The sequence below is a fragment of the Periophthalmus magnuspinnatus genome, chromosome 5, assembly GCF_009829125.3.
Source record: "Periophthalmus magnuspinnatus isolate fPerMag1 chromosome 5, fPerMag1.2.pri, whole genome shotgun sequence".
Classification (NCBI taxonomy): domain Eukaryota; kingdom Metazoa; phylum Chordata; class Actinopteri; order Gobiiformes; family Gobiidae; genus Periophthalmus; species Periophthalmus magnuspinnatus.
In genome coordinates, this window is record NC_047130.1 from 11,043,252 (window position 1) to 11,068,594 (window position 25,343).

General features: G+C 39.1%; 1 protein-coding gene across 1 annotated transcript; it reads left to right on the forward strand.

The window, feature by feature from the left end:
- The first annotated feature begins 732 nt into the window (after positions 1-732).
- Positions 733-24,862, forward strand: shtn3 (shootin 3). Its single transcript, XM_055222025.1, has 16 exons — positions 733-799; positions 7,697-7,757; positions 11,195-11,289; positions 12,575-12,743; positions 14,075-14,172; positions 14,595-14,676; positions 15,465-15,559; positions 16,130-16,276; positions 17,229-17,382; positions 18,009-18,171; positions 18,849-18,928; positions 19,224-19,321; positions 21,286-21,345; positions 22,999-23,122; positions 23,657-23,909; positions 24,649-24,862. Exons 1-16 carry the CDS (start codon positions 734-736, stop codon positions 24,773-24,775), a joined length of 1,872 nt encoding a protein of 623 aa, XP_055078000.1. The 5' UTR covers position 733; the 3' UTR covers positions 24,776-24,862.
- The last annotated feature ends 481 nt before the right edge of the window (positions 24,863-25,343 follow it).

Genomic DNA, 25,343 nt, shown 5'->3' on the forward strand with positions numbered 1-25,343 from the left:
GCCTATCTTTTTATCTTTTTATCTCATTGAAATCCACAAATATTAGGCCAGTTAATTTTATTTTATGTATTTATTCATGTGGCCATATTTATTTATTTGTTTATTCATTCATTCATTCATTCATTCATTTCAGTAAGTAGACTATATCACTGACTACATTTATAGCTTATATTTTACCCCACTGTAAACTATTGTAACCCAATCACTTTTGTAGAAATTGCTGTCTCTCAACCAGATGGGGTCAAAATAGTTTTGTAACAGCAAAATAAAAAGGCCTATACTATCAGCCTTTATCCATGTAAGCCTAGTATTTTCATCTGACACCAAGTTGCCTAAATATTTATGTACCACTATAAATATCTTAGGCCAATATTAACAATGACACCAGAAAATAAGTTGTATTTTTGTTTTATAGGCTATTGATCCAAAATGCTTTGCCCAATTGACACGGTTCCACAATGCTCCTCGTTATTTGTGCCTTCTTTCATTCTGTAGTCCACGTTTCGGAGGGGGGAGGGTCCCGGAGTCCAGATGATGCTGAGCGGAAGGAGGAGGAGGAGGGAGGAGGGGAGCGCACATCCAAAACGTCACCGAGCCAGATCCGGACCGAACATGTGCGCCTAGACTCTCCGTTTATTAGCTCACCAGCGGTACGGATATTCCCTTAAAAAAACAAAACAACTGGATTTGTGCGTAAAGTAGACTCGATTTGGAGTGTTATTTGGCTTTGGAGATGCTTCCTTGCGCACCGTTCGCGCCGATGGAGGGATGCCAGGAGGAGAGGAACGCACAGACCGAGGTAAGGATAGAGAAATCATCCAAAAGCGCACAAAAGCGATGCAAACGTAATCCAAACCGTGCATAAATTGGAGTCGGAGGTTAGTACCGGTGCCACGGGATGTTTGCCCAGTGTAAAGTAGGGCACTCGGGTAGGCTGAGTCGCCGGCCGGCTTTCTACTCAGCATCCATCCGTTTCAAAGCAGGACCCCTCCCTAAATTTGTCGCTCTCCTCCTCGCCATTTACGCAGATCACACTAGGGGTAGTAGGCGATATTTAGGACACAGGACGGTCAGTTTAAATAAATTTCAAGTTTTTATAGATTTTGACCTACATAGCCTAAACGGTGCAGGTGCATACTCTTCTAGTATTCAAGGCTTGAGAGTACACAAGCTATTCACATTATCCGGGCTGGTGTCAGCTGTATTTATGAAGGAGATAAGACAGAGAAGGATCAAGGGGTTTGGTAAATATTAGGCTACTGAAAATTAAAAGGTCAAATCGAAGTCCCCCAAGACCATAGGCTGTGTGTGTGTGTGTGTGTGTGTGTGGGTGTGTGTGTGTGTGTGTGTGTGTGTGTGCGTGGGGGTGGGGGGGGGGGTGTTTGTGTGTTATATGTGTATGCGCGTGTTTGTGTGTATATGTGTGTGTATGTGTGTTATATGAGTTGGGGTGTGTGTGTTTGTGTGAATGTGTGTGTATGGGTGTTATACATGTACGTGTGTGTGTTTCTCAGGAAGGGCATCCAGCTTGATTAAAATATTGAGTATTTTTGAAGTACCTAGGTAGCAACACAAGGCTGTCCAATATAGCAAAAGATGAAGTTTAAATCTATCAAGTGGACAAATCGTTGTCTCTGAACTGTCGTACTGTTGTTGTGTCCTTGGGCAAGACTCGATTGCATTATATTTTATTTGATGAACAATTGTGAACTAGTGAGGAAGGATGAAAAAACAGACAGAAGACAAAATATGTATTAAATCTGTATTAGTGGAAACTAATGTGGCAGTCCCAAGCTCGGAGAGTGGTGTAAGGGAGGGCATCTGACTTTAATAGTAACTCATATTCACTCTTCTGCCTGGTGGATGGTTTATTTACCTGTAAGATATCTCAAATTAAATGCTTCAAAATGAGATAAATTGAATTGGCTGCCCAATCTTCATAATTGTACAGAGAACTATTATGGAAGCAATAGAATTTGAAGTGTTTTTGGTTATGTTACTGCCTGAATGTAGCTACGACTTATATTGTGTCTCAAGGTAAGACACTTAACTGATACATTTCTGAGCAATCTTCACAAGTACTACTGACTCTTCTACTACTAACACTACTACTTACTATTACAACAATTTCAACTACTCCCAAGAGAGAAAAGCACAGTAGTAAAGCCATGTTTTATTATAATTTGGCACACATTACATTCAAACACAAGGTCTATGGCTCAAGGACACCACTGCCAGTACAAGAAAATCACACCTTCAACCTTTAGAATTAGTGATGAGCAAATTACTGCCAAAATATTACTATATCAATACTGACTGTGGTATCAAAAAGTATTTGATTATTATAGCATAAATACCAAGAGTTAGGATTTCTCCAAAAATGCGTTTTTAATCCAATTTAAATACATTTTTGAACTGCATTATTGGTGCATAGGATGTATTTATTATTTAAACCAGATTAAATTCAGGTGGAGAAAAAGTATGATTGCCTCTCTATGCCAAGGTAAAATTATTTATAGTAGAACAGTTTCAATGGATTTTAATACAAAACTCATTGGTATCGATATCGGATCAATGTCGTGATACTTGATAAATACAATACAATGAAGGTTTGAATGTAAACTATACAACCAGTTAAACTACTGCCACTTGGTTATTTTACCTTCAGAACACAAGCGTTTGAATTTTCCTCCATACAAACAGGATTACCTCAGGGGCTTTAACTATCCCCTGGGGACTGGATATAATCACTCCAGTATTTTATACAGGTCCCACTGGGCAAATAGGCCAGGCCAGTGTCCAAATATGGGCTGACTGTTAGAGCTCCAGATGCCCTGCCACATGGTTCATTCACGCTTTGTTAAGGTGGATTAATAAAGATGTGTTTAAATCAGTCACTGACAGCTGGGTACCGATAGTTAACTGTACAGTGCTTCATATGAATAATTAGGCTTATTAGAATGATTATGTCACCAGATTTTGTTATAGTTTTGAACAAATACTGAGTAATTAATGATTACTAAAGCTATTATTAAATGTACAGATGTTTTTAAACCAAAACCAAAATACTAGAATATCCAGGCTGTCAATGCAATATTTATTTAAATAAGCTTTTTTTAATTAAAGATCCCCAGACCAGACCTTAAACTAATTCAAAATCTATTTAGAAAAACTAGCAACATATATAGAGAGCTCCTGCAGTTGTCGTTATGCAATCTCAGTATGCACCTGCAAACCTCATACTGTCAGGGATAGTAGTGAGAATATCCCCATAGAAACTAACAGTCTGCCGTAAATAACAAACTTTATGGGAGTTTCTGAGATTGTGGATTATTGTTGCACACCAGGATGTTCCCATTATCAATAAACATATCAGTAAACAGTTATAGTTACAAGGCCTCAAGTCCAGTTTCCACAAATATCTCCAGGGAGCCTTTTTAGTGAAAGTAAAAAGTAAACCAGATGTCCAGACAATGCAGAGTCAAGGCAAAATCTATGCAATCTATACTCTTTAAAATCACATCTGTGCAGGTAAAGCTCTTCACTCTCTTGAATATGGCTTTTTTTTAGTATCGATAAAATCCAGTATCTAGTTTTTATAGCCTTATATATACACAGGAAAAATACTACTCAAAGTACTCATTACAAGTTACTTTTTAATACAATTTTTGTAGAATTTTGCATCAAAACTTCATTAATTGATCAGTTTAATGCCAAATTAAGTAGTTTTAAACCACAGTCTGCATATTGTCTGAGCTCTGGCCAATCAGAGCAGGAAATACAGTGTTGTTGTGTGTTTGTATCCTAAAGAGGTGGACTAAGTGAGTGTGATGTCATCCATAGTGTCCAGCTTCAGTCAAACTAAGCTCAGAAGCAGTTATAGGGGTGAATTTGCAGCCTAGTTTCATATTTGGAGCTCCAACTGTGAGTGTCATAGCTAATCTGGAGTGACGCTGTTGAAGGTAACACTCCTTTCCGCCCACACTGCTGGTTTAGCAGGGAGCGAGCACCTAGCAACGCTGTCAATCAAACTTGTTGCTAATGCTAGTTGGAGCAACATTGGGGAAAGAAGGTGTCCAGTTTGTCTGTGATGAATGTTCATATTTTGACAAACGAAACAAAAATACCAGGACCATGTAGAGCAGGTTAATACAAAGCCAGAAGCACACCCAGGATCGCTTCCTTTTTGGAACACAGTGGCTAGCGTGTTAGCTATGTCCATTTATGTATACAGTCTATGATTTATACTTTCTACTCAGTTATAGTAAGACTAAGAGTATTTGTAATTAGTTGTTTTCCATTTCTGGTATGAAGTGATTTTGAGTTTCTCTGATCTATTAAAAAAAAAAAAAAAGAAAACATGGACATCTGCCTTATTATCTGGACAAACGGCATGACAGCTACCCCACTCATACCCACTGACCCAGTTTAACCTTCTGTGTACTAGTATTTCACATCTGTACTGCTGCTTCAAGTAATACAAGTGAAAGTAGTACTACGTATAATCACAGATGAAGTAAACTGTTTTTGCTTTCATTGAAACACAAAGTGGTTATTTGCCTATTAGGGTTGTAAAAATGTTATACCCAAATACTTACAAATAGTAAATCTAGTATTGAAACTCATTTGAATTAGTATCTGCTCTGTAAAAAAAAAAACATAAATATGAGACATTTTGATCTTTTCTGAATAGTTTTATAGTGGTCTTTATCTATAACAGAGCTAGTTCAAGACTAAATGGTGATATTAAAGAAACTACTGCATTTTGTGCTGAAAAATACATTCTAATCTACTGCATAAGGGAAGGGTTTTTTTACATATCAAAACTTTTCCTTTGTATTGAAATCAAATTTGAAATTTTAGTATCGAAACCACACCATGCCTCAACCCTGTGCTATATAACAGGGAGTATATGAAAATAAGCAAATCTATGGGTTTCTGAATAATAAAAATACCATTGTCATAGCAATTAACAATATAAAACTAAATATTATATCTTTTAAGTGGTGAAAAGTCCTCAAAATGTCCTCACATGTGAACAGATATAAACCACACTTTCCTTACTCAGGGTTTTGGTCAAAAGCTAAAGGGTCTAAACCAGGACCTAGCCCAGTCCAAACCAGGACTACAGCACATCTTTGAAGCGTCACACCTGCACTATAGGGGACATGGTACACACAATGAAGTATACGCCTTAAATAAAACAGGGTAAGTGGGCACCTTTAAAGTAGGTCAGCTGAGTATGTGAAGTATTCACAATACAGAAGTCTGACTGGACCATGTAAGAGAATACTTTACAAAATACATTTTAATGCAGATATTCAGTATTCTGTATCTAAATACATTTTCAAAGTATTCTTCCCAACGCGACTAACATACCCCATCAAGAGCAATTTCTCCTCTGAAAGTAGTGTTGTCACGATAAAATTTAAAATTTAAAACTAAATTGTGATACTAAGGAATAGACTTGATATCTATTCTGATACCACAATTATAATTTCCTTAGACAGCAGAATTAGTGATACACTGATGTGATGCTGGTAGTGGACATTGTCGCTGATATTGAAAATTTTGATGGATTGGGTGTTGGCTTCCAAGAGCCTCATTTTGGTCTATAATCTGTGTATTAAGACAATTTACTGTCCAATGTTGGCCCAAAACATCTCATAATATCAAACTTGTATTTTTAAAAGCTGTTCTGTAGTTACAAAACACATTTGAATTTTTTTTATTATTATTTTTTTTAAACTTCATCCTGTGTTAAAGGAAATAAATTATAATTTTAGTCTCTGCCATAGTGTTTGTTAATATTGAGTATCAGCAGATACTTAAAGCCAAAGTATCAGTATCTGTATCAGAACTGAAAAAGCTGAATTGGTGCATCCCTAAATAACATGTGATTTTCAACATTAAATCATAGTACTTTGTTTTATATTCCCATGTGTCCTTATATCTATGTAATCCCTCTGTGGTCCAGGTAGGTTCCATAGTGGTCCATGGGTGTACACTAGTCTGTGTGTCTTATACTTGTTCTGATACAGCTCAAGATTATTCTAAAGATATTCAGGAATGATTCACTTCTGTCCTGTGAATGTGACTTTTTTAATATTGATACTTGAATGAATGATACTTTTGACAACCCTACTGAAGAGTCAATATACTTACAATCATAACACAAATGGCATACAGAAAAACTTGATCCTTTATTGATGTATTTCCCGTTGTTTGAATGAGAGAAAAGGGCCAGTCCTGGAGCTTTAAATTCCAGCTGTAGTGCTTCTTGTTTGGAGGACCATGTAAACTAATGACCTTTAGAGAAACAGTCAATATGGAGCAGACTGGACTCAGCAAAACACATTAAGAGCTCTGAAACTGCAGCACAGAGTGAGGAAACAGGAAACTACTCTGTCCCTATCTGACAATGTAAACCAGGGTCTAATACTCAGGACTGCAGGCTAAATGTTCCCCCTCTTTAGATACAAAAACATACACGGGGGAGGTAATGATTAAGCATTTACAACAGCCAAAGTGACAAAAAAAGATAGATAAAATAGCTCCTTATTCATTTTATGCCAGTCAGCCTCTCTCTCACTCTCTCCGCACATTTTTTCTCTCTCTCACCTCCCTCGCTTTCTTTTGCTCTATCCTCTCTCTAACTTGCTTTGTCTCTCTTTCTCTCGTTGCCTCTATCTCTCTCCCTATTTCTCCTGCTCTATCTCTCCTCCCTCTCTCACACCATCCCTCACCCCTTTTCTCTGTCTACTCACTCTCTCTCTCCCTCTTCCTCCTCTCTTCTTCTCCCTGTCGCTACTCACATTTGCTCTATCTGTCCACCCTCCCACCCCCCTCTCAATCCTTGGTTCAGTGTCAGCTCCCATTCTCTTCACACTCAATCACATCTCTTTGAACAGCAAAAACCTTAAAATAAAAAAAATAAAAAAGCTTTTTTTTTTCTTTTTCTTTCTTTTTTTTGTGAATTACTTAGGTGTATGTGGTGTGACGATGCATCTCGCACATAACAATGCAACAGCACAGATTTTTATGGACCAATGGTGTAACAGCACTGACAAATATTGACCAATGGTGTAACAGCACTGACAAATATGGACCAATGGTGTAACAGCACTGACAAATATTGACCAATGGTGTAACAGCACTGACAAATATGGACCAATGGTGTAACAGCACTGACAAATATGGACCAATGGTGTAACAGCACTGACAAATATGGACCAATGGTGTAACAGCACTGACAAATATGGACCAATGGTGTAACAGCACTGACAAATATTGACCAATGGTGTAACAGCACTGACAAATATGCACCAATGGTGTAACAGCACTGACAAATATTGACCAATGGTGTAACAGCACTGACAAATATTGACCAATGGTGTAACAGCACTGACAAATATTGACCAATGGTGTAACAGCACTGACAAATATTGACCAATGGTGTAACAGCACTGACATATTTGGGCCAATGGTGTAACAGCACTGACAAATATTGACCAATGGTGTAACAGCACTGACATATTTGGGCCAATGGTGTAACAGCACTGATAGTTATTAACCAATGCCATAAAAATAACTTATGAAACCAGGGAGTAGTCTTTTGTATTATAATGCAACAACTACAGTTATTAAGTAAAGATATTAGTGTTTGTATTAAAGGTAATTTTCCTTCTGTTTGCAGTGCAGCAGATTGACAGAGGAGAGAGATGAGGCCCAGAGACAACTTACACACATCAAGAGAGGTTAGTCTGTTGTTGCTGCTGCTGCTGCTACTACTACTACTACTACTACTACTACTACTACTACTACTACTACTACTACTACTACTACTACTACTACTACTACTACTACTGCTACTACTACTATTACTAGGCCTGGTTTAGCACAAGTTTTCCCTTCTATTTCACCCCTGGTTTAGTTCTAATCCGTGTTAGACCTTATTTCATTCTGTTAAATCATAGTTTAGGCTTTAGTTTAGCCTTACTTTAGCTCTGACATCACTCCAGTTTAGCCCTGCTTTAGCTTAAGTGTTGCCAGGTTTAAACAGCTTAATCACTCTTGGTGCATCAGAGTGCCGAATGTCACTTGAACCCTGTGAAATGTGAGCCCTTCTCATGTCACTGGCTCCATCTCACAGCTGACACCTGCACTTCCTGTTCTCACCTGTCCTTCCCTGGCCTCTGATTGGCTGTCCTAAATTTCCCCTGGACATTAGCCAATCATGGTAGCAAGACCCTGGTCTTTAGAGCTTATTGCATTGACTTGTTGGTGGTATAGGAACAGAGCAGCCTCAACTATGACGATCAAACAAGGTAAGAATTGCTCAACAAAAGAAACGCAGTGTTACAATTTAAACCTATAGATTCAGTTATTTGCAGACTATAAGGCAATATTTTATGTTTGTGGTATTTGGTATTTGGAAATAATTTTGATGATTTAAAATCAATGAAAGAATTTTTTTGTACTGCAATTAATTTTCATCCATATTTTCTTTTATTGTGTTGAGTTCATATTTAGGAGATCTGAACTGTCACTGACTACTGTAGATGCTAATAATATGCAGTAATACAAGAATATTTCCTGTACTACTATTACTACCACTACAACTACTACTACTGCCACTACCTGCTTGTCAGTCTCGTCTGGTTAGTATTTGGATGGGAGACCGCTGGGAATACCAGGTTCCACACTGGGGCACCAGGGCTCTACTGCAAATTATCATTGTGGCAATACACTTCACCCACATTATGAAGGGGGGATGATGGTGCAGATTGGTAGCCTCATTTACATCAGTCTGCCCCAGGGCCACTGTGGTTCTAATAATATAGTATAGTAGTATAGTAATATATCTTACCACCACAGAATGAATGAATAATGCCATGTAAAGTACTTTGGTGTCTTTAAAGGTGCTATATAAATCTATACTACTCCTATAAAGCACTATTACCTGTTACTTCTGTTACCACTAATACTCATAATACTGGGGCCACTACTTTGTTCAATTGCTTTTTATCTGAGTGCAATTAGATCTTAAAGTGACTGTTGTCCTGTCAGTGTGTCAGCAGTAGGGGGCGCTTTCACCTTGTCTCTCCTCTGTTCTAAGTACTCTGTGTAGAGGACACAGCTGTCATGTCGCTCATGAAACATTCACACATCCAGAGGGACATAAAAAGCACATCAGCACAGCACTATTCTGTCTGTAAGAGTCAATATTTTATACTTTCACATATTAGGCTTAATTCAGGCTTTTTCAAATAGGCCTACACTTAACTAGGACTTGGTGATATGGGCATAATCAGAGGTGGGTAGAGTAATCAAGTAATGTTACTTTTAACAGTTATTTCTTTAAAAAGTTACTCAAGTTAATGTAACGTGTAAGTTAATATAACGCAGAATCATGATATTTTTTGCACCATATTATGATTAACTTGTTTTCTGAAGACAGCTTTATGCTCAGACAAGGAGCACACCTCCTGCTGGTCAGGCTCAGCATTACACTGAATGAGTGACAGGTGGATTTAACCAATGGCAATAAAGTGTGAACTGTCAGAAGAAGAAGCTACCTCTTCAAGACAACATACAGAACAGATACTAGTACATTTACATAAATCAAGGTTGCTAAGCCTGGAAGTTTCCGCAGTATGGTATTGAACCTATCTTTATCCATGGAGACAAGCGATTAAAGCCACCATGCCAAGATACAAGTTAGATCTGTGGAGAGGCAAGCCCTAAGAAAGGTTATGAACTTTAAAAACACGCAGGAGCACCCAAGAGTCTAAAGTGGCAGAGTGGATAATATTTTCTACACTGTGCATTGCCTTTGTACTTATATAGAAACAAAAACATAGCGTACAGATTTAGAGCAGTATGGAGCCTGAAGCTAAACACTCTGAAACAGAAATGTTATCATGTCCCTGCAGTGGTCTTTACTGGAGCAGACACAGGCTCAGGGCTACACTTAAGTCTGGACAGTGGCTATGGGGCTAAAATGATGGTGTATGTTAACTATAGCATGTGAGCTCAGTATTAGTGTGTTAGTTGATTTCACACATGGACTGCTTTCTTTTTACCATTTCTAATGGGCATAACTTGCATTTAGCCCAGGTTTAGTCCTAGTTTAACTGATGTTTAGTAATTAAAGAGACTGTATTATGCCAAATTTACTTTTTAATGCTTTCTACCACATTGTAACCTTGTTCCCTCATCAAAAAGATGCTTTCATGCATGTTTGAGTAATTTAGCGACCTTTCCTAGGCCCTATTTTAACCTGTTTTATGGATAGTAGTACAATTTTATCCAATGCTGCACCCATAAGCCTACATTGCCATTACTCCCGCATGATATGCAATGTGCTCTAGTTTCATTAGTGGAATGCACTCTGATTGTGTTGTGATAGCAAGTTGCAGGGGGAGTAACTTACCCAAGGAGCAAGGGGCCTTAAAAAACTAAACTGAAGATTATGTAACAATAAACATAAACAATATTCACAAAAAATATGTTGTTTTCAGTGAATAAAGCATTTTCAAAACAGTAAAAGGTCACATGGTGATCTAAATGTGTTATTTGTTACCCCATAAAAGTGTAATAACTTCTCTCTGGTTTGGCCCTGGTTTAGTGCTTGACTAAATAGGCTACTTAATCCACATTTAAAGCAACAATATGTAGGCTGTGCTTTAGTTTTGAATACCATGTGAAAGCTCAGAACCTCCAGACTTCATTCACTGAGCTGTAGAGGCTGCACTAGTACTGAGTCATGATTGACTGCATGTACTGGGGTTTAGTTCGTTACCATTCAGATTAATCAATGTATTTCCTTCATTCGTTTGCCCTTTTGCTGTAGCCTATTTATTTATTTATTTATTGCAAGTATAATGCGATGTAACGTATGCCCTTTTGCAGTGCTGCGGCTGGATCAGATTAAGTCTTGTGTATTGATCAGTGTGGTGTTAGCTGATGGAGGTGGTGAACTGGTTTCCTGTCCACTGAAAATGATAGTATACACTGCAAAAAGCCATCCATCACATCCATTCTTCACTGCATTAGCAAATCCACCATTTAATCATAATTGTTTCCTTGTTTATTTATCCTCTCAAAGTTGTATTCAGAGTGCTGTGCTTGGCTGATAGTGACAGACAGCTGAAATACATAAAATTGTTTTATTTGTATTTTTTTATTTTAGTGTCCCAGATGGTGATCGAGGAGGTGAGCGTGCTGCAGACCCAACTGGAAATCGAGAAGTCCTGTCGAGAGAATGCAGAGGCTCTGGCCACAAAGGTTACATCAACTTGATATTGCTTGAATCTGAATTTTAATTGCAATCATAAACTGTATAAAGAAGTGGACTAAGTGAGTGTGATGTCACCCATAGCGTTTGGCTTCAGTCAAGTGAAGCTCATCAAGGCTAGTGGTTATAGGGATGAATTTGAGTATCATAGCAAATACAGAGCCAATCAGGAGTGAGGCTGTTCAAGTTAACGCTCGGTCCCACCTGCACTGCTGGTTTAGTACGGGGCTAGCGCTTAGTAATGCTGGCAATCAAACCTGTTGCTAATGCTATTGGAAGCAACCTCAGGAAATGAAAATGCTTGGTCTGTCTGTTTATTAATGTTCATATCTTGAGTTATGGGCACAATTACAAAATAAAAAATCCCAGGATAATGTAGAGCGGGTCAATACGAACATTTTAAGACTAAAATGACAAGCCTCACAGCAGAAGTTACGGAGAGAGGGGCGACAGTTTTTCAATACAAAGTGAAGTCGATGGAGCCAGAACTGCGCCCATGCTCACTCAACAGGTTAGCTACATCCATTTATAGATACAGTCTATGACTGCAATATTTTTAAATAGAAAAACCCTGCCCGCACGATAAAAGTTACATAGTACATCTTACAAGTACGATTATCTGCCAGTGGGTTAATGAAAATTAAAAATTCAGAGAAACCTTATAAAAGATGGATACATCTAAATGCAAATATATATATATATATATATATATATATATATATATATATATATATATATATATAATTATTTTTTTTTGGCTTTTTTTCGCCTGAAATACATATTTCAATACTATAGCTTTAATTATCTGCCAATACCGATATCAACCAATACTAGTGCAGAGACTGACAAAACCATGGATTTCCTTCAGACTAAATTAAAATGTGTATCAACATTGTTTAAATAAAAGCTAAAAAATTATGACGTTTTCTGGGCCAATCAGTAAATAGTATTATTACATTAATATGTCCAACCAGGATATCGATTGTACCCATATTTCTAAGCTGATATCTGGTCCAGCTCATTTTTCAGGATTAGCACCGATATTCATTACCAGTATTACATTATTGTAACTTCATAACTGATTCTTATCAGTTATGAATGCATGCATATATAAGTCGTCTTCGTGCCTAGTCTTGTGATTCTCAGTTACAATTATTGAGAACACAAAAAATGGTCTATTTAATCTGCCGAACTGAAAACTGTGTCGTAGCAAATGTATAAAATACTTACAATTTTAATAACATTCTTTTATCCTCTCTTCACACCCCATCGTAGCTGAACAGTGAGAACAGGAAGCTCAAGTACCTGAGCTTATCCTCACGCCCATGTTTGGACGAGTTCCTGCCCAGTATCTCTGACTGCATCGTCACGGAAACAGAGGCAGATGCTATGGATACGGACGGTGGCCATGACACCTTTGCACAGTACCAGCAGCAGGTCAAAGGTAAAATATTTCAAGAACGAATCAATGCAATTGTTTTATAGGAGTCATATTAGTTATTAGCAAAGTTAGCGTTTGAGAATGCTATAATGTTATTTCCTTATCAAAAACATACCTGGATTTGTGTTTTATTTCAATTAATCAACTTAATTTGTACAAAAACAGTATACAGCCAAATTGTCACTTATTCCTCACACACTCAGTAGGTTATGTTGGTGCATTCATACACCTCAGTAATTCTACATATTTAGTCTATTTTCTTCTTCAGATCTCAAATTGCTCACCCTCTACTGGCCTTGTCAATCCATCAGGCTCTGTGTTTTTACAGTCCTTAATCTTCCTCACTGAGTCTTTCTAATAATTTAAGTCCACAAATTACCTTCATTACAAAGTTTACTACTAGAATTGCAGTTATAGGTTTTAGATTAGTTCTTGTGCCACCTGTTGTTGTTACATAGGTCTATTCCTCATAAGTCTTTTTTTTTTTTTGCAAAATTGTGTTATTTGTCTCATTCTACTCTCTAGACGTGTCAAACTCAAGGCCCACGGGCAAGATGTGGCCCTCCGCATCATTTTATGTGGCCCTCGACAGGGTAAATTAAAAAGTGTGGTGGTCTTAAAATGTCACTTTATCAGGAGATACACAGTTACACAGCCATATTTTTACATCTTTGCAAACACCTATGCAATATTTGTAACTTGAATAAGTAATGAATACAGAAACAGTTAATGAACAAGTTTAAAAAGTAGCTACATTTATTTTACTTCTGGCCCTTTGACAGCAGCCATTTTGCTGATGCGGCCATTGGTGAAATTGTGTTTGACACCTCTGCTCTACACCCTGCTGTATCTGTAGGTGTCATTGGCTCAAATATAAAACACAAACTAAGTCATCTTATTGACATTAGCAGTTTTTCTTTATATTTTCCTGAAAACTTGAGGCAATTATGCTACAAGACAAAAACAGACAGATTTAATTTCTGCTAGCATGTGTGTGTATATAGTCCATTGATTTTTAACCTGTGTGCTGAGGAACATTAGTGTCCCTTGAGGGATTGCCAGGTCTGTTGAGCAAACTTCTCAACACAAAAAAACACAAAAACCAAATGCTCAAATTGCTGTCACTTCATAAAGTTTTAGTGGATGGTATACTGAAGCAACTTTATACCAACAAAAGTGGGCCACTCAAAACTCAACAAGGTTGGAAATCACTGGTATAGTTGACATTATTATAATTATTAAGTTTATCTAAAGGTAATACCCAAAGTAGTTAGCTTGAATAATACATTGTAGAGCTTTTAATATTTTGTGCTTGTGTTAACCTTTGTGTGCAGAGCTGAGGGAGACTGTCAACAGTCTGCTGGAAGAGAAGAAGACTTTAGTGTGTCAGGTCCATGAACAGCAGAGACTCATCACAGAGCTAACCACACAGGTACACAAACAACACTATACTGCTAAAAGAAATGAACACTGCTATATTGCTATAATAAATATTAAGTTGTTGTGGGTGCCAACATCCTCATTTGGGTTGTATTACTTTGCATGGGGCTACAGATCTTGACAGCAAATAAGTTCTATACAGAATACAAAGCCATTTACACTCTCCGCTATATCAAATTTAGGAACAAAACTTTTCTCAAATTCTCTTTTTAAATGAATGGGATTCCCGCTTAACCAGAACCATCACAATGAAAGTGCAGTGTAGTAGCATTTACGACAAAAGTGGGCGGCCAGAATTAAGTCAATATGGGAATAAGTCAATATGGGAAGCTTAAATTAGGCCACAGTTCAAACCAGTATAGCATACAGACTGATCTGTCTGTTGATAATGTCATGTGATTGTATTGACCTCAGGCGCAGAGGGACCAGGCGGAGATCACAGATCTCAAAGAGACTGTGGAGACACAGAAGAAGACCATCAAGAGGTTCAACAGAGGTGGGTCACAGTCTTCAAGCTGATGCCTCCAAAGCTCCGACTACCACCAGAGGCAGTGCTTCAAGCACTGGATACCCATCTTTCCGCATACGCAGGTCAAGAATTTAAAAATAAAGTCACCATTGACCCCCAGGTGCTCATGTGAGTCTCTATCATCACGTGACACCGGAAGCTCAGTCACTAAAGAAAGAAAGCACAAGGATTCTGAGGGAGTGGGTGCTCTGGCGGTCATTAGGGATTCATAGAACCACAGTTACAGGTGTAACTCTCATTTCAGTTTATCTCTACTGATCACCAGAGGTGGTGCTTCAAGCACTGGGAAAATAATAGCAGCAATATCACAAGGAATCATCAACCAAAGATTACAATAGGTGTCCACTGTTTTCGCTTCAAAAAGATCAGAGAAAAGTTTCTAATTAGAAAATGTGCAAGAAAGACGCGAGGCGAGAAATGTATCTAGATTCCCTGATGTGTAGATGATGTCTCCTCCCTCAGTGTGGATCTATCAACTGCACCAAAAAGCTCACTCCTTACTCCAACAAAAAGCTAAAACTGCCTATGACTGGTACTGACTCGTGATTGGCTGGAGTTTAGTCAGTATTCAATGAAATGACAAACTTTTGGATGATAAGATTCAACATTTGTGGATCATAAATTTGAATATTTCTTTTATAAACCCACGCCATCATGTGGCATCATGAAGTTCTTGACCATGTTCATAGTTTGTACTGATGGCTCTGGTCAAAACTTTGTCTCGATGGTCTGGCTTGGTCATGTTGTATGTGCAGTGTCTGTGATGGCGGCACAGGAGTTTGAGGAGGTGAAGGAGCAGCTGGACCTGGAGCAGAGCCTCAGAGTCAAAGCTGAGGACTACGCCCATGAGGTACACACCATTATGCTTTTGTTTGGTTGTCTGGTATTTAAGAGGGGGTATTATGCAAAATCACCTTTTTGTCACTTTCTACCATGTTATAATGTACCCTCATCAAAAACACCTGAAGAGCTTTTTCATGCCATACATGCATGTTTGAGTAATTTAGGGATCTCTCCCGGGCCCTATTCAAACCCTCCTTACAGTCAGCATTACTGAAACATGTATGTATGACCCAAAGTCAAGTTGGTACAGAGCAGTGACCAGCACTGTACTTAAATACTAGTTTTAGGTGCACCTCTTAATGTGTGTTTCCACACATATTGGCATACTGGCTAGCTCTATTGTTCCCTTTGTTTGCTTTGGGTCTGAGGATGGAGTTATAGATGCATTTGTATTGCTACTGTTGACTGTTGTGACTGAATGTCTAATTTTTTATTAATATCACTACATTTAACACTTTAACAAATTAACAACATTCATGTGAAATACTTATACTTTTTACTCTTTAAGCACATTTTTAAACAGGTACTTTTACTTGAGTAATAGTTCTATTTTCCCCATTTATTTGTTTGTGTGCAGATGCTGGTGAAGCAGAAAGAGGCGAATCGTCAGAGCATGGTCCTGTTGCAGAGCTGTGAGCCCAGCGAGCAGCTCCTGAAGGCCCTGGATGACCTCGCCACTGCCACCAAGACTCTGGAGGAGGAACGCAGACACCACCAACAACAGGTACAGTCTCCTCCTCTCAGTGAGCAGGTTGTGGGTTAGAGTCCTGATCTCTCTGAGTGGAGTGTGCATGTTCTCTGTGTGCTACTGTGGCCGAGTGGTTATCCTGTCTCCATCTCTCAGTGAGCAGGTTGTGGGTTAGTCGCCTGATCTTTCTGAATTCCAGGTAATTCTGCGTAGTATATATTTTTAATGATACTATTGAAACTCTGTAATATCTCAGGGTTTATGAGGTTCTTGTTGTCTTTAATACACACTTGGACTTAGATAAATGTTTTTGATCCACAAGAGAGATTACTAGCTCACACATTACAATATAATAACAGCAAAAAATAAATGTTTGCAAAATTCAAATTTCAAAAATAATTAGCAAAAAAAAACAACAACAACAAAAAAACAAACCACCCCCCCCCCCCCCCCCCCCAAATATACAGATTTGTATATTTACATGTGGCATAAAATATTGTAAACTATAGTTTAATAGGTTGATAGTTTGATTTAGATGATAAAGATTTATATGTGGCAATAGCAGGAAGTGAGTGAGTGAGTGAGTGAGTTAGCTGAAGGCTTGGTATTTTTTGGCATTTATGTGTAAAAAGACAGAATAAATTTATGATTCACATGTTTAATCGTCTTAATATAAATACATTTGTTCCTAATACTATTTTTGATATAAATAGATGTTTTTGCATGAACTTTCCCTGCAGGTGTAGTCGCGTGAGTGCAGTTTGGGTCAGATGCAAAGAGATGTGTAATCATTTTGAGAGCTTATTAGTCCACCAGTCAATCAGCAGAACATGTCTTTACTTGACCAATAATTTCTTTAGTTGACTACAGTAAATATAAAATTGCAAATACTTATACTTGTTACTAGAAATCTTACTCAAATATTTAAATTTCATGTACCACATAGAAATCACATTTTCCCATTTCCTTCCTGTTTTTTTGCCCTCAGGTGCAGAGTCTGGAGCAGCAGCTGGAGCAGAGCACACTCTTAAAGCAGGTAGACACCCTGCAGAAACAGCTGATCCTATTGGACGAGGAGAAAAAGGAGGTGGAGTCACGGCTGGAGCAGGAAATGAGGAGGAACACTGAGCTACAGCACAGAGGTGAGACATCTGCCCGACAACAAGTGAGAGTTGGATTCTGATTGGTCCAGAATCGCTGTCCAAACAGATTATTGTTGTAAGGCTTTTCTAACTGCTGCAAGTGGGATTTTGGTATAAATTCATATATTGCAATATGTTTCATCTTAGTATTTCTAATTAATTAATTCAGTTAATTTAAAAATGCTGCTAAATATTCATGATATTTTTGCCTGGTTCATGGTTGATATTTATGTAATTAAAGGTACAATATGTAGCCTGTGCTCTTACTGTTTAAAAAACAATCACAGCTGAAACTGTGTGTCCAGAGCCTTAACCTGGAGATAGAGACACACCTAAGTTTGTCTCATTCTCAGTATATATGGACAGGCCTCATGTGAAGACTCAGAACTTCCAGAATTCACTCATTGAGCTGCAAAGGCTGCACTAGCACTGAATAATGATTGGCTGCAGATGCTAATGTTTAGGTAGTGACAGGTGTCCCTGATGGTAACTGCTTGTGTCCTCTGCTGACGTATTCATACACCTCTAAACTGTATCAAGGCTTGTTGTTAAAGAAGTTGTTGAATCATGCTGGTAAATGCACTATACAGCACCTTTAAATGCCATAAAAATGTTTGTGTCCACAGTGTCTGAGCTGCACCAAGCCCCGCCGCCTGCGCCTGCCTTAGCCCCACCCCCTGCCCCAGGTGTAGCCCCGCCCCCCGCGCCAATTCCTCATCCCCCGCCTCCCCCTCCTCCTCCACCACCCCCTCCTCCACCTCCCCCACCCTCCAGGTGTAACCCAATCAGGTGAGAGCAACACACATGCAGACATACACACACATACACACACACATTTTATGATAAGAAAATAGAATAAAATAAAGCAACAATATTCTGCTGTGTGTAACGTAAATAAAAGCCAAAATCTTAGTGAAGAGGGGAGCAACAGTAGTAGAGGGTTGTAGCTGAAATAGTAGGAGAGATAGAGAGTATTTATAGTACAATAAAAGGTGATTTGTTCAGAGTTAAAGCTGCAGTCTGTGATTGGCAGACACTGTTAAATGTATTCTGCCTCTTTATCTCTTTACTAGATTAAATACATACATTGTTCATAATAGTCACTCATATAGTCTTGTATTAACAGAACAGTTAAAACTGAAATAAACATTAAAAGTACACTATGTACATTTTCTTGTCTCTAAAGTTTAATGTCATAGTGTGGAACATGCCTGTTAATTTCCATGGAAACAAAAAAGGGGGATTTCCCCCAAAAAAAGTTCCAAAGTGCACGCTTAATATTAGCTGTAGGCATATGAGATTAATTGTATACGTTGTTGTTGTTGTTGTTGCTGTTGTTGTTGTTGTTGTATTTTACATCTTTACATTTTAGTGTTGTTTGTTTTTTTAGTTACATCTGGTCTTGTAGATGTAACAATGATAAAAGTAACAAAGCTTGTTGTAGAGTAATGTATGGTGTCCCACAGCTCTCTGATCGCCATCATGAGGAAGTCCTCCAAAGGATCCAAGTCCAGCGTGAAGACTGAGCAGCCCCAGGCAGAGACAGGTACTGCTAAAGCCTGCAGATCTTAGCAATAAATACAGTGCAGAAATTATATACAAGTTCAACCCAACCCAAAGGAGAGACTTATGTGAGGCTCATTCTTTAAAGCCAGAACATCCAATTTTTTGTCATTAAGAACAAATCAGCATTAGAATTATTATCACAAAAGCTGATTTGAACATGTTTACCTTGTGTCTGCAGACACAGGTCAAGTTTAAGGAAATTGAAATCAACATCTTACATAAATTTCCTTTAAGATTAATCCATAGTGAACGTGTGTCTTACGTTCCCCCGGCAGAGGGCGTGGACGAGGTGAAGGTGAAGGCGGTGAACGAGATGATGGAGAGGATCAAACATGGCGTGGTGCTGCGGCCAGTCAAAGCTCCAGACACCAAGGTCAGTATGTACTTGTACTGACAACAGCTGTATTTCACTGTGCGGAAGCAGTAATAAAATCTACTTCCTTTAATTAAACTGTGTGAATTTCAAAATGCATTATTATAATTAACTGGCCGCCTCCGCACACCTCCACTAAACCAGTCAGGGCTGGAATTTCCTTCACATCTACACCAGTGTGTTAAAAACTACTATCTTTAGCGTGACTTCTTCACTACTCTGAAGGCTAAACTAGGCTAATAATAATTGCATTTTTTCCTGACAGATGTAGTCATTGCGATTAGGTTTGCAGTTTAGGTTTTAATAATATAATTTAAACTACATTTAAAGACATACAAGAGGAGCATACTTTCATTTTGTTTATTGGAGAAGAAATCAATTTTGATAATTGCATGAATTCAAACTGAGACTTCTCTGTGGGAGTCTTTGCGACCTCTGCTGTGATGATTTTTGTGTCATGAAATGTAATATATTTCTTACATATTGTATTTGATTAAAGATCAGTGCTAATGTGCTTTGAAGTGGTTTTTACTAGTAATTTACTTTTCACCCTCAAACCCATGAATAACTCTGATGCCATGTACGAGTAACTGACAACAAAATTGTAATATATTTTTTGCATTATCTTGACAATAACGTAATCAGATGATATTTTTTTAACAATGCATCAGGAATGTGCTAAAATGTGTCTGTCAATATCTTGGTTGAGATTAAAGTCTAACGGGAATGTATCACAAATTATACAAGGGATAAAAGGGATAATACTCTTTATATAACTATACTCTTGTTTTGGGAGATAGCTTGAGTTCATTCAATAGTTTTAATTCTAGACAATATATTCAATATTCTATTTTTGCATATATTCAAAACTATCCATTTTTTGACATATCTCCCATTTCTACATGCATGTTGCATGTTTTAGTTTAAGAAATCCTCCCCTCTCTATCTCCTTGGTCAGTACTTTTCCTTCGTGCTGGATCCTCTCTCTGATTAGTTCGTTGTTGTCTCTGTCCCCCTGCTGCTCCCTCAGAGGACAGTTGTGGTTAAAGTGAGTATATTGACTTTTACATGTGTCTTATTCTGCTTTTGTCCCCTGTGTCCTCCGTGTTCTCCTGTGTGAGCCTAATATGCTGATTGCCACCATTTTGTTCCTGGGCAAAAATGGCGGCATGCCCACTGCACCAGTGTAATGCAGTTTTGACTTTAAGGGCATCTGGCAAAAAGGGCAAAAACATTAGGGCAGCAGCTCACTAAAGCCTCATTTCCACTGGCAGGTTTCACTTGGGGCCATATTGGCACGGAACAGCCGAAGAACATTTCACTTACAAATGACGCAGCTCACTTTTGGGCGTTACACAGGTCTAGCAAGACAAACCTAAAGACGTGACTTGTCGGCACAGGACAGCTATAAAAAAAAATTGGCGCTACAGGAGCACCAACACTGAGCTTGTGGGGGTTGGGACTGGATAGTCTGATGAATAGTTTCTCACCAGACTTGACTTGATCTTGTGATATACCTCCATATTTCCAGTGATGGCAACTTATGCTTCGCCAAACAGACCTAGTCAGCTGTTTCCTGTTTATCGATGCCCGCCATTCCTGCCAAGATAAAAAATTATAACATTTGCAGTGTATGATGCAACTAGCACTGCTCAATACAAACCCCAATGCATTAAATAAAGAGGGGTTAAAATGCAGTGTAGAGGAGCAGAAACACATGCAAAAAGCTGGTGATAAACCAGAATTAGTTTAGTGTTTATGTTAGACATGTTTTTTCTTCACTACATAATTATATGTTATATCTTATTATATATTTGATGTCTTCTGTATGTGTATAAAAGGCATGTTTTATGTAGTCCTGTATTTTCAGACCCCATCACCTGATCATTCCACTCTTCCATTGTCATGCAACTTTCAAACTAGTAGTTGCATTTTTTATTTACTTGTATGTTTATTTTTTTCAGGCGCTTCCAGTGAGCGAGGAGAAGCAGGAAAGTGCCATGGAGGAGCTCAAGGGAATCCTGGTAAACACTTTTTGTTTTAAATGTTAGCATTCACTGACCACTGACTTACTGACCCCTGGTGGCTGGAGGCAGTATGTCCACTAAGAATATACATATATATTCTGGAAATTATATGTGTGACATTATTATTGTCAATTAAACATCTGAACAGAGACAGGAGGGATCAGGGAGGGATTTACTGGGCACATTTTAAACACTCCAGTCATTGGCTGGGAGAACAGCATCTGGCATAACCCATAAAAAAAGAAAAGAAAGCTGGTGAATATCAAGGAATATTTTGTGGGATCTTATGAACAAAGCCCCACCCACCTCTGGAAAACTGACCAATCGGCAGGTCTCTATTTTCACTAAATACTGAAATGCCAAAAAGGTTGTCAAACATGATGAAATGAGAAATTGCATGTTTGTGCTGAGCTGCCCCAAACTGTCAGCTCAGCCATTGTTATCTTGAGCTACATTATTAGAGGTATAATACTCCCTACAACAGAACCATAGCCAGACTGGACTGCTGTCGACTGGAATGGACAACACTGTCGTAACGGGCAGGTTTGGACCCAAAGTGCAGACCAGAGCGAGTTTAAACAGTGTTTATTTACAGGAGGTGAAAATACAGTCTTTAACAGTTCACAAAGCAGGTACAGGAACGGGGGAGCGGAAGACGGGTCAGGCAGGTGCGGTGCAGGGAAGACGGGCAGAACAGGACCAGGACGAGGACCAGGACGGGCACAGTACCGGGACAGGCAGGACAGGCGGAGACCAGAGCGGAGACCAGGCGACAGCCAGGGAGCAGGACAGGACGGAGGACGAGACGAGCAGGAGATGACACCAGGACAGGAACGTAGGAGCTGGAGCTGGGCGAGCAGAGGCAGGAGTCTGGAGAGTAGCAAAAATCCAAATAAGCGCATGCAAAAAGGCAACAGGAATCAAACAAGCTAGAGGCATTCACGTTGTACACGCGGACGGTCTGGCGCCGAGTGTAGTCTGCTCAGCTCTCAAATACTCAGCCGCAGGTGGTGCTGATTGCAGATGCACTCCAGGTGCGCACGGGAGGAGAAGACCACTCCGCCCAGCTCCAGACACACAGGTAGGGGAGGGGGAGAGAGCACGGGAGGACAGGACAAACCGGCATCATGACAAACACCATCACAGTGTTTTGAGGGTTCATGTCTCTGGGTCAAGTGTCTTCTTACTGGGAATGGGACAATACACAATAATATCGTTTATTGATAAAAGGGGTTGACATTAATCATTCACTGCTCTTTTTATATAATCGGGATAATCAGCAACAAAACACATTACCATTGTGTCACCAAAATGTGCAGAAAAAAGCTACTTTTCACTGATCACTGTCCTCTACCTCGCCTCTAGATCACTGATGTTTTCACATATAAAAAAGTACAATACTTTAACAGTTCTTTAAATATGGAACCTATTCATAATATTAAAATTGCAATTCATATCCAGAACATTTTTAAACCGTCAGCAATGATAATTATTGAGATATAATCATCAATCACAATTATTTTGGCCTTGATAATCATGACACCAAATTTCAGTATCATCCCATGCGTACTTCTTACAACTGTCCGGCTACTACATTTTATTCCACAACATGCCCTGCCATTATGCAGCTGACTGGTTGTTTTGCTCCAGGAGACAGTGAAACGCAGTCCCAGTCGAGGCTCTCAGGACTCGGCCTCCTCTCCTCAGCCCAAGAAGGACTCTGAGCTGGAGCTGATCCTGCGACGGAGACGCAACAAGGCCGGGGAGTCTGGAGGTACCAGGGGGAAGGGTTTGGGAGCGATTTTGCTTATTGTTTCTGTGGGCTTCAACCAGTTTATACATCAACGTAAAACATGTGTGTTAGGCCAAATGTGATTAGTATACTGAGTGAGATCTGGAGATTGATAAGCTAGGCACTGGTGACAGTAGCATTGAGTCAAATGCAGGGACAAATTTACCTACAGAGACATTAAAGTGCACTTTATCTTTAAGTATGTAGTCATAAATAGAATCTTAGTACAGACTGATACAAGTGTCAAGGTACTCCTGAGTCAGATTAAGAGAAGGCTCCAATTTGGTACTTCTGACTAGGATTCTGGCTCAGATTGACAAAAGGCTCAATTGAGGCTCTCCAGACAAGGTTCATGGTTCATATTTTTCATGTCTTGAAAAGGGTTGCTTTAGGTACTCTTGGCTACGTTTAGATGGGATGATGAAGTCTTCATTACCTTCCCTCAAAATATTCCTCTAGCTTGCTGCTCAAATGTAATAATGTTAAATTGTTGTGTTTGACATTTCCTCTGTGCAGATGAGCGTGAGGGCCAACTCAATCACGTCTCCTCCTCAGACAGTCTGAACAGTCGCAGGGCCAGCTCGGACTCCACCCGGGACGCTCTGGGGGTGCCCTCAGACCAGACCAGACCAGCTGTGAGTCCGGACCGCAGGGGGTCTGGACCGGGACCCATCGTGCCCCGGAGGAAGAGCTCGGACTGTGGAGGAGCCAGAAGAGAATCCTGCAGCTCTGTGTCTGAGAGTATAGTCACCAACGGAGCCGTTCACAGGTACAGAGGTGTAACAAGTGTCCGGTGTATTATGGCGTCAAAATCACACCAAATGCCTCGAGTTGGACGCCTTTGCATTTGCCGGCAGGAGCTTGAAACACACTGACTCGTGACAAATTTTGCCGAAAGTTCAGACTTTTCAACACCCCTGACGCCACGGTCTGAATGCAGCATTATGGCGTAATCACAATGTATCAAATGTAGTAGATCGTAATAGCAGAAGCTTAGTTGACAGAAGGAATGACTGCTGGAGAATGTCCCCGGTAGGTTACGTGTATTACCAGGCAGGTCAGATCCAGGACAATTTATCTAGTTTGCCATCGACCTAACACTCAACACGAGGCATGTGGTCTGTATGTGATAAATAGGACCATTCAGAATCTAATATTCACTCACATATACACATAAAACAGTAATTACATTAGAATAGGTACCCAATACATAAGGAGCTAAGGCTAAGCTATCATTAGCATACAATATAACTCACAGATCTATTCAAAATACACAGGGAATGCTCAAATAATAGTGCTGAGAACAAATTAGCATGTAGCACTAGCACAATCAAACAACCGTCTTAGGACCTGGGAGTGACATCAGAAATTGTGGGTGCGTTCAGACCACACTGGGATTAAATGGAACCAAATATGAGCCCTGACCAGGACTAAACCAGGACTATAAATTTGGGGATTTTGTAACCGGATTATAATCTGATTTCTCCTGTGTTTGTTTGTCTCTGCAGTGGAGCAGAGGAGGACCAGGTCTCAGCTCAAGTCCAGACCAACGGGACAAACGGAGTGGACCACAGAGAGGACACAGACACACTCAGGGACACGGGGACAGTCCAGGGAGCCCTAGAACAGTCCTAAGATATCTCTGCAAAAATCACGTATTTATTCAAATCTCCAAATACTGATTTATTAAACTAATGAACTAATTAAACTATAGCAAACGAACGCGATTTTGCCTTTAACATTTCATAAACAAGTTAGACTCAGTATTCACTGTTTATTATATGATACACCCGCTATAATAACAGTCATTTAAATATATTATAATCAGGTCATTTCAATTCATATGTCACAAATTTACAAAAAAAAAATTAAAAAAATTAAAGCCACTGTAAAATTCTGTAAAAACAATCTTGAATTAAACATGAAGACAGTTTGACTTAATTTTAAAATAATTCTGAAAAAAAAGTCTGAATTGTGAGATGTATGTGACTGTTTTTGAATTGTAGAATTTGTAATTGTAAAGTCCCTGCTTAGACTGCTGCCCCCGCGACCTGGCTCTGGATAAGCGGAAGAAAATGGATGGATGAATGGAGAATTTGTAATTGCTTAAAATACACAGCAGCCGGAGCAGCTTTGAACATTCTTGTAAAAGTTAATTTTAAAGTAGAAAATAACAAATTCTCACTCACTTTTAAACAAAACC

Bases quoted from the DNA above. Each gene is read 5' to 3' on its own strand.
- shtn3 (XM_055222025.1), top strand. From the start codon at position 734: ATGCTTCCTTGCGCACCGTTCGCGCCGATGGAGGGATGCCAGGAGGAG. The intron at 18,172-18,848 runs GTGAGAGCAACA...GGTGTCCCACAG, and splicing joins TCCAGGTGTAACCCAATCAG to CTCTCTGATCGCCATCATGA. The intron at 18,929-19,223 runs GTACTGCTAAAG...TTCCCCCGGCAG, and splicing joins GCAGCCCCAGGCAGAGACAG to AGGGCGTGGACGAGGTGAAG.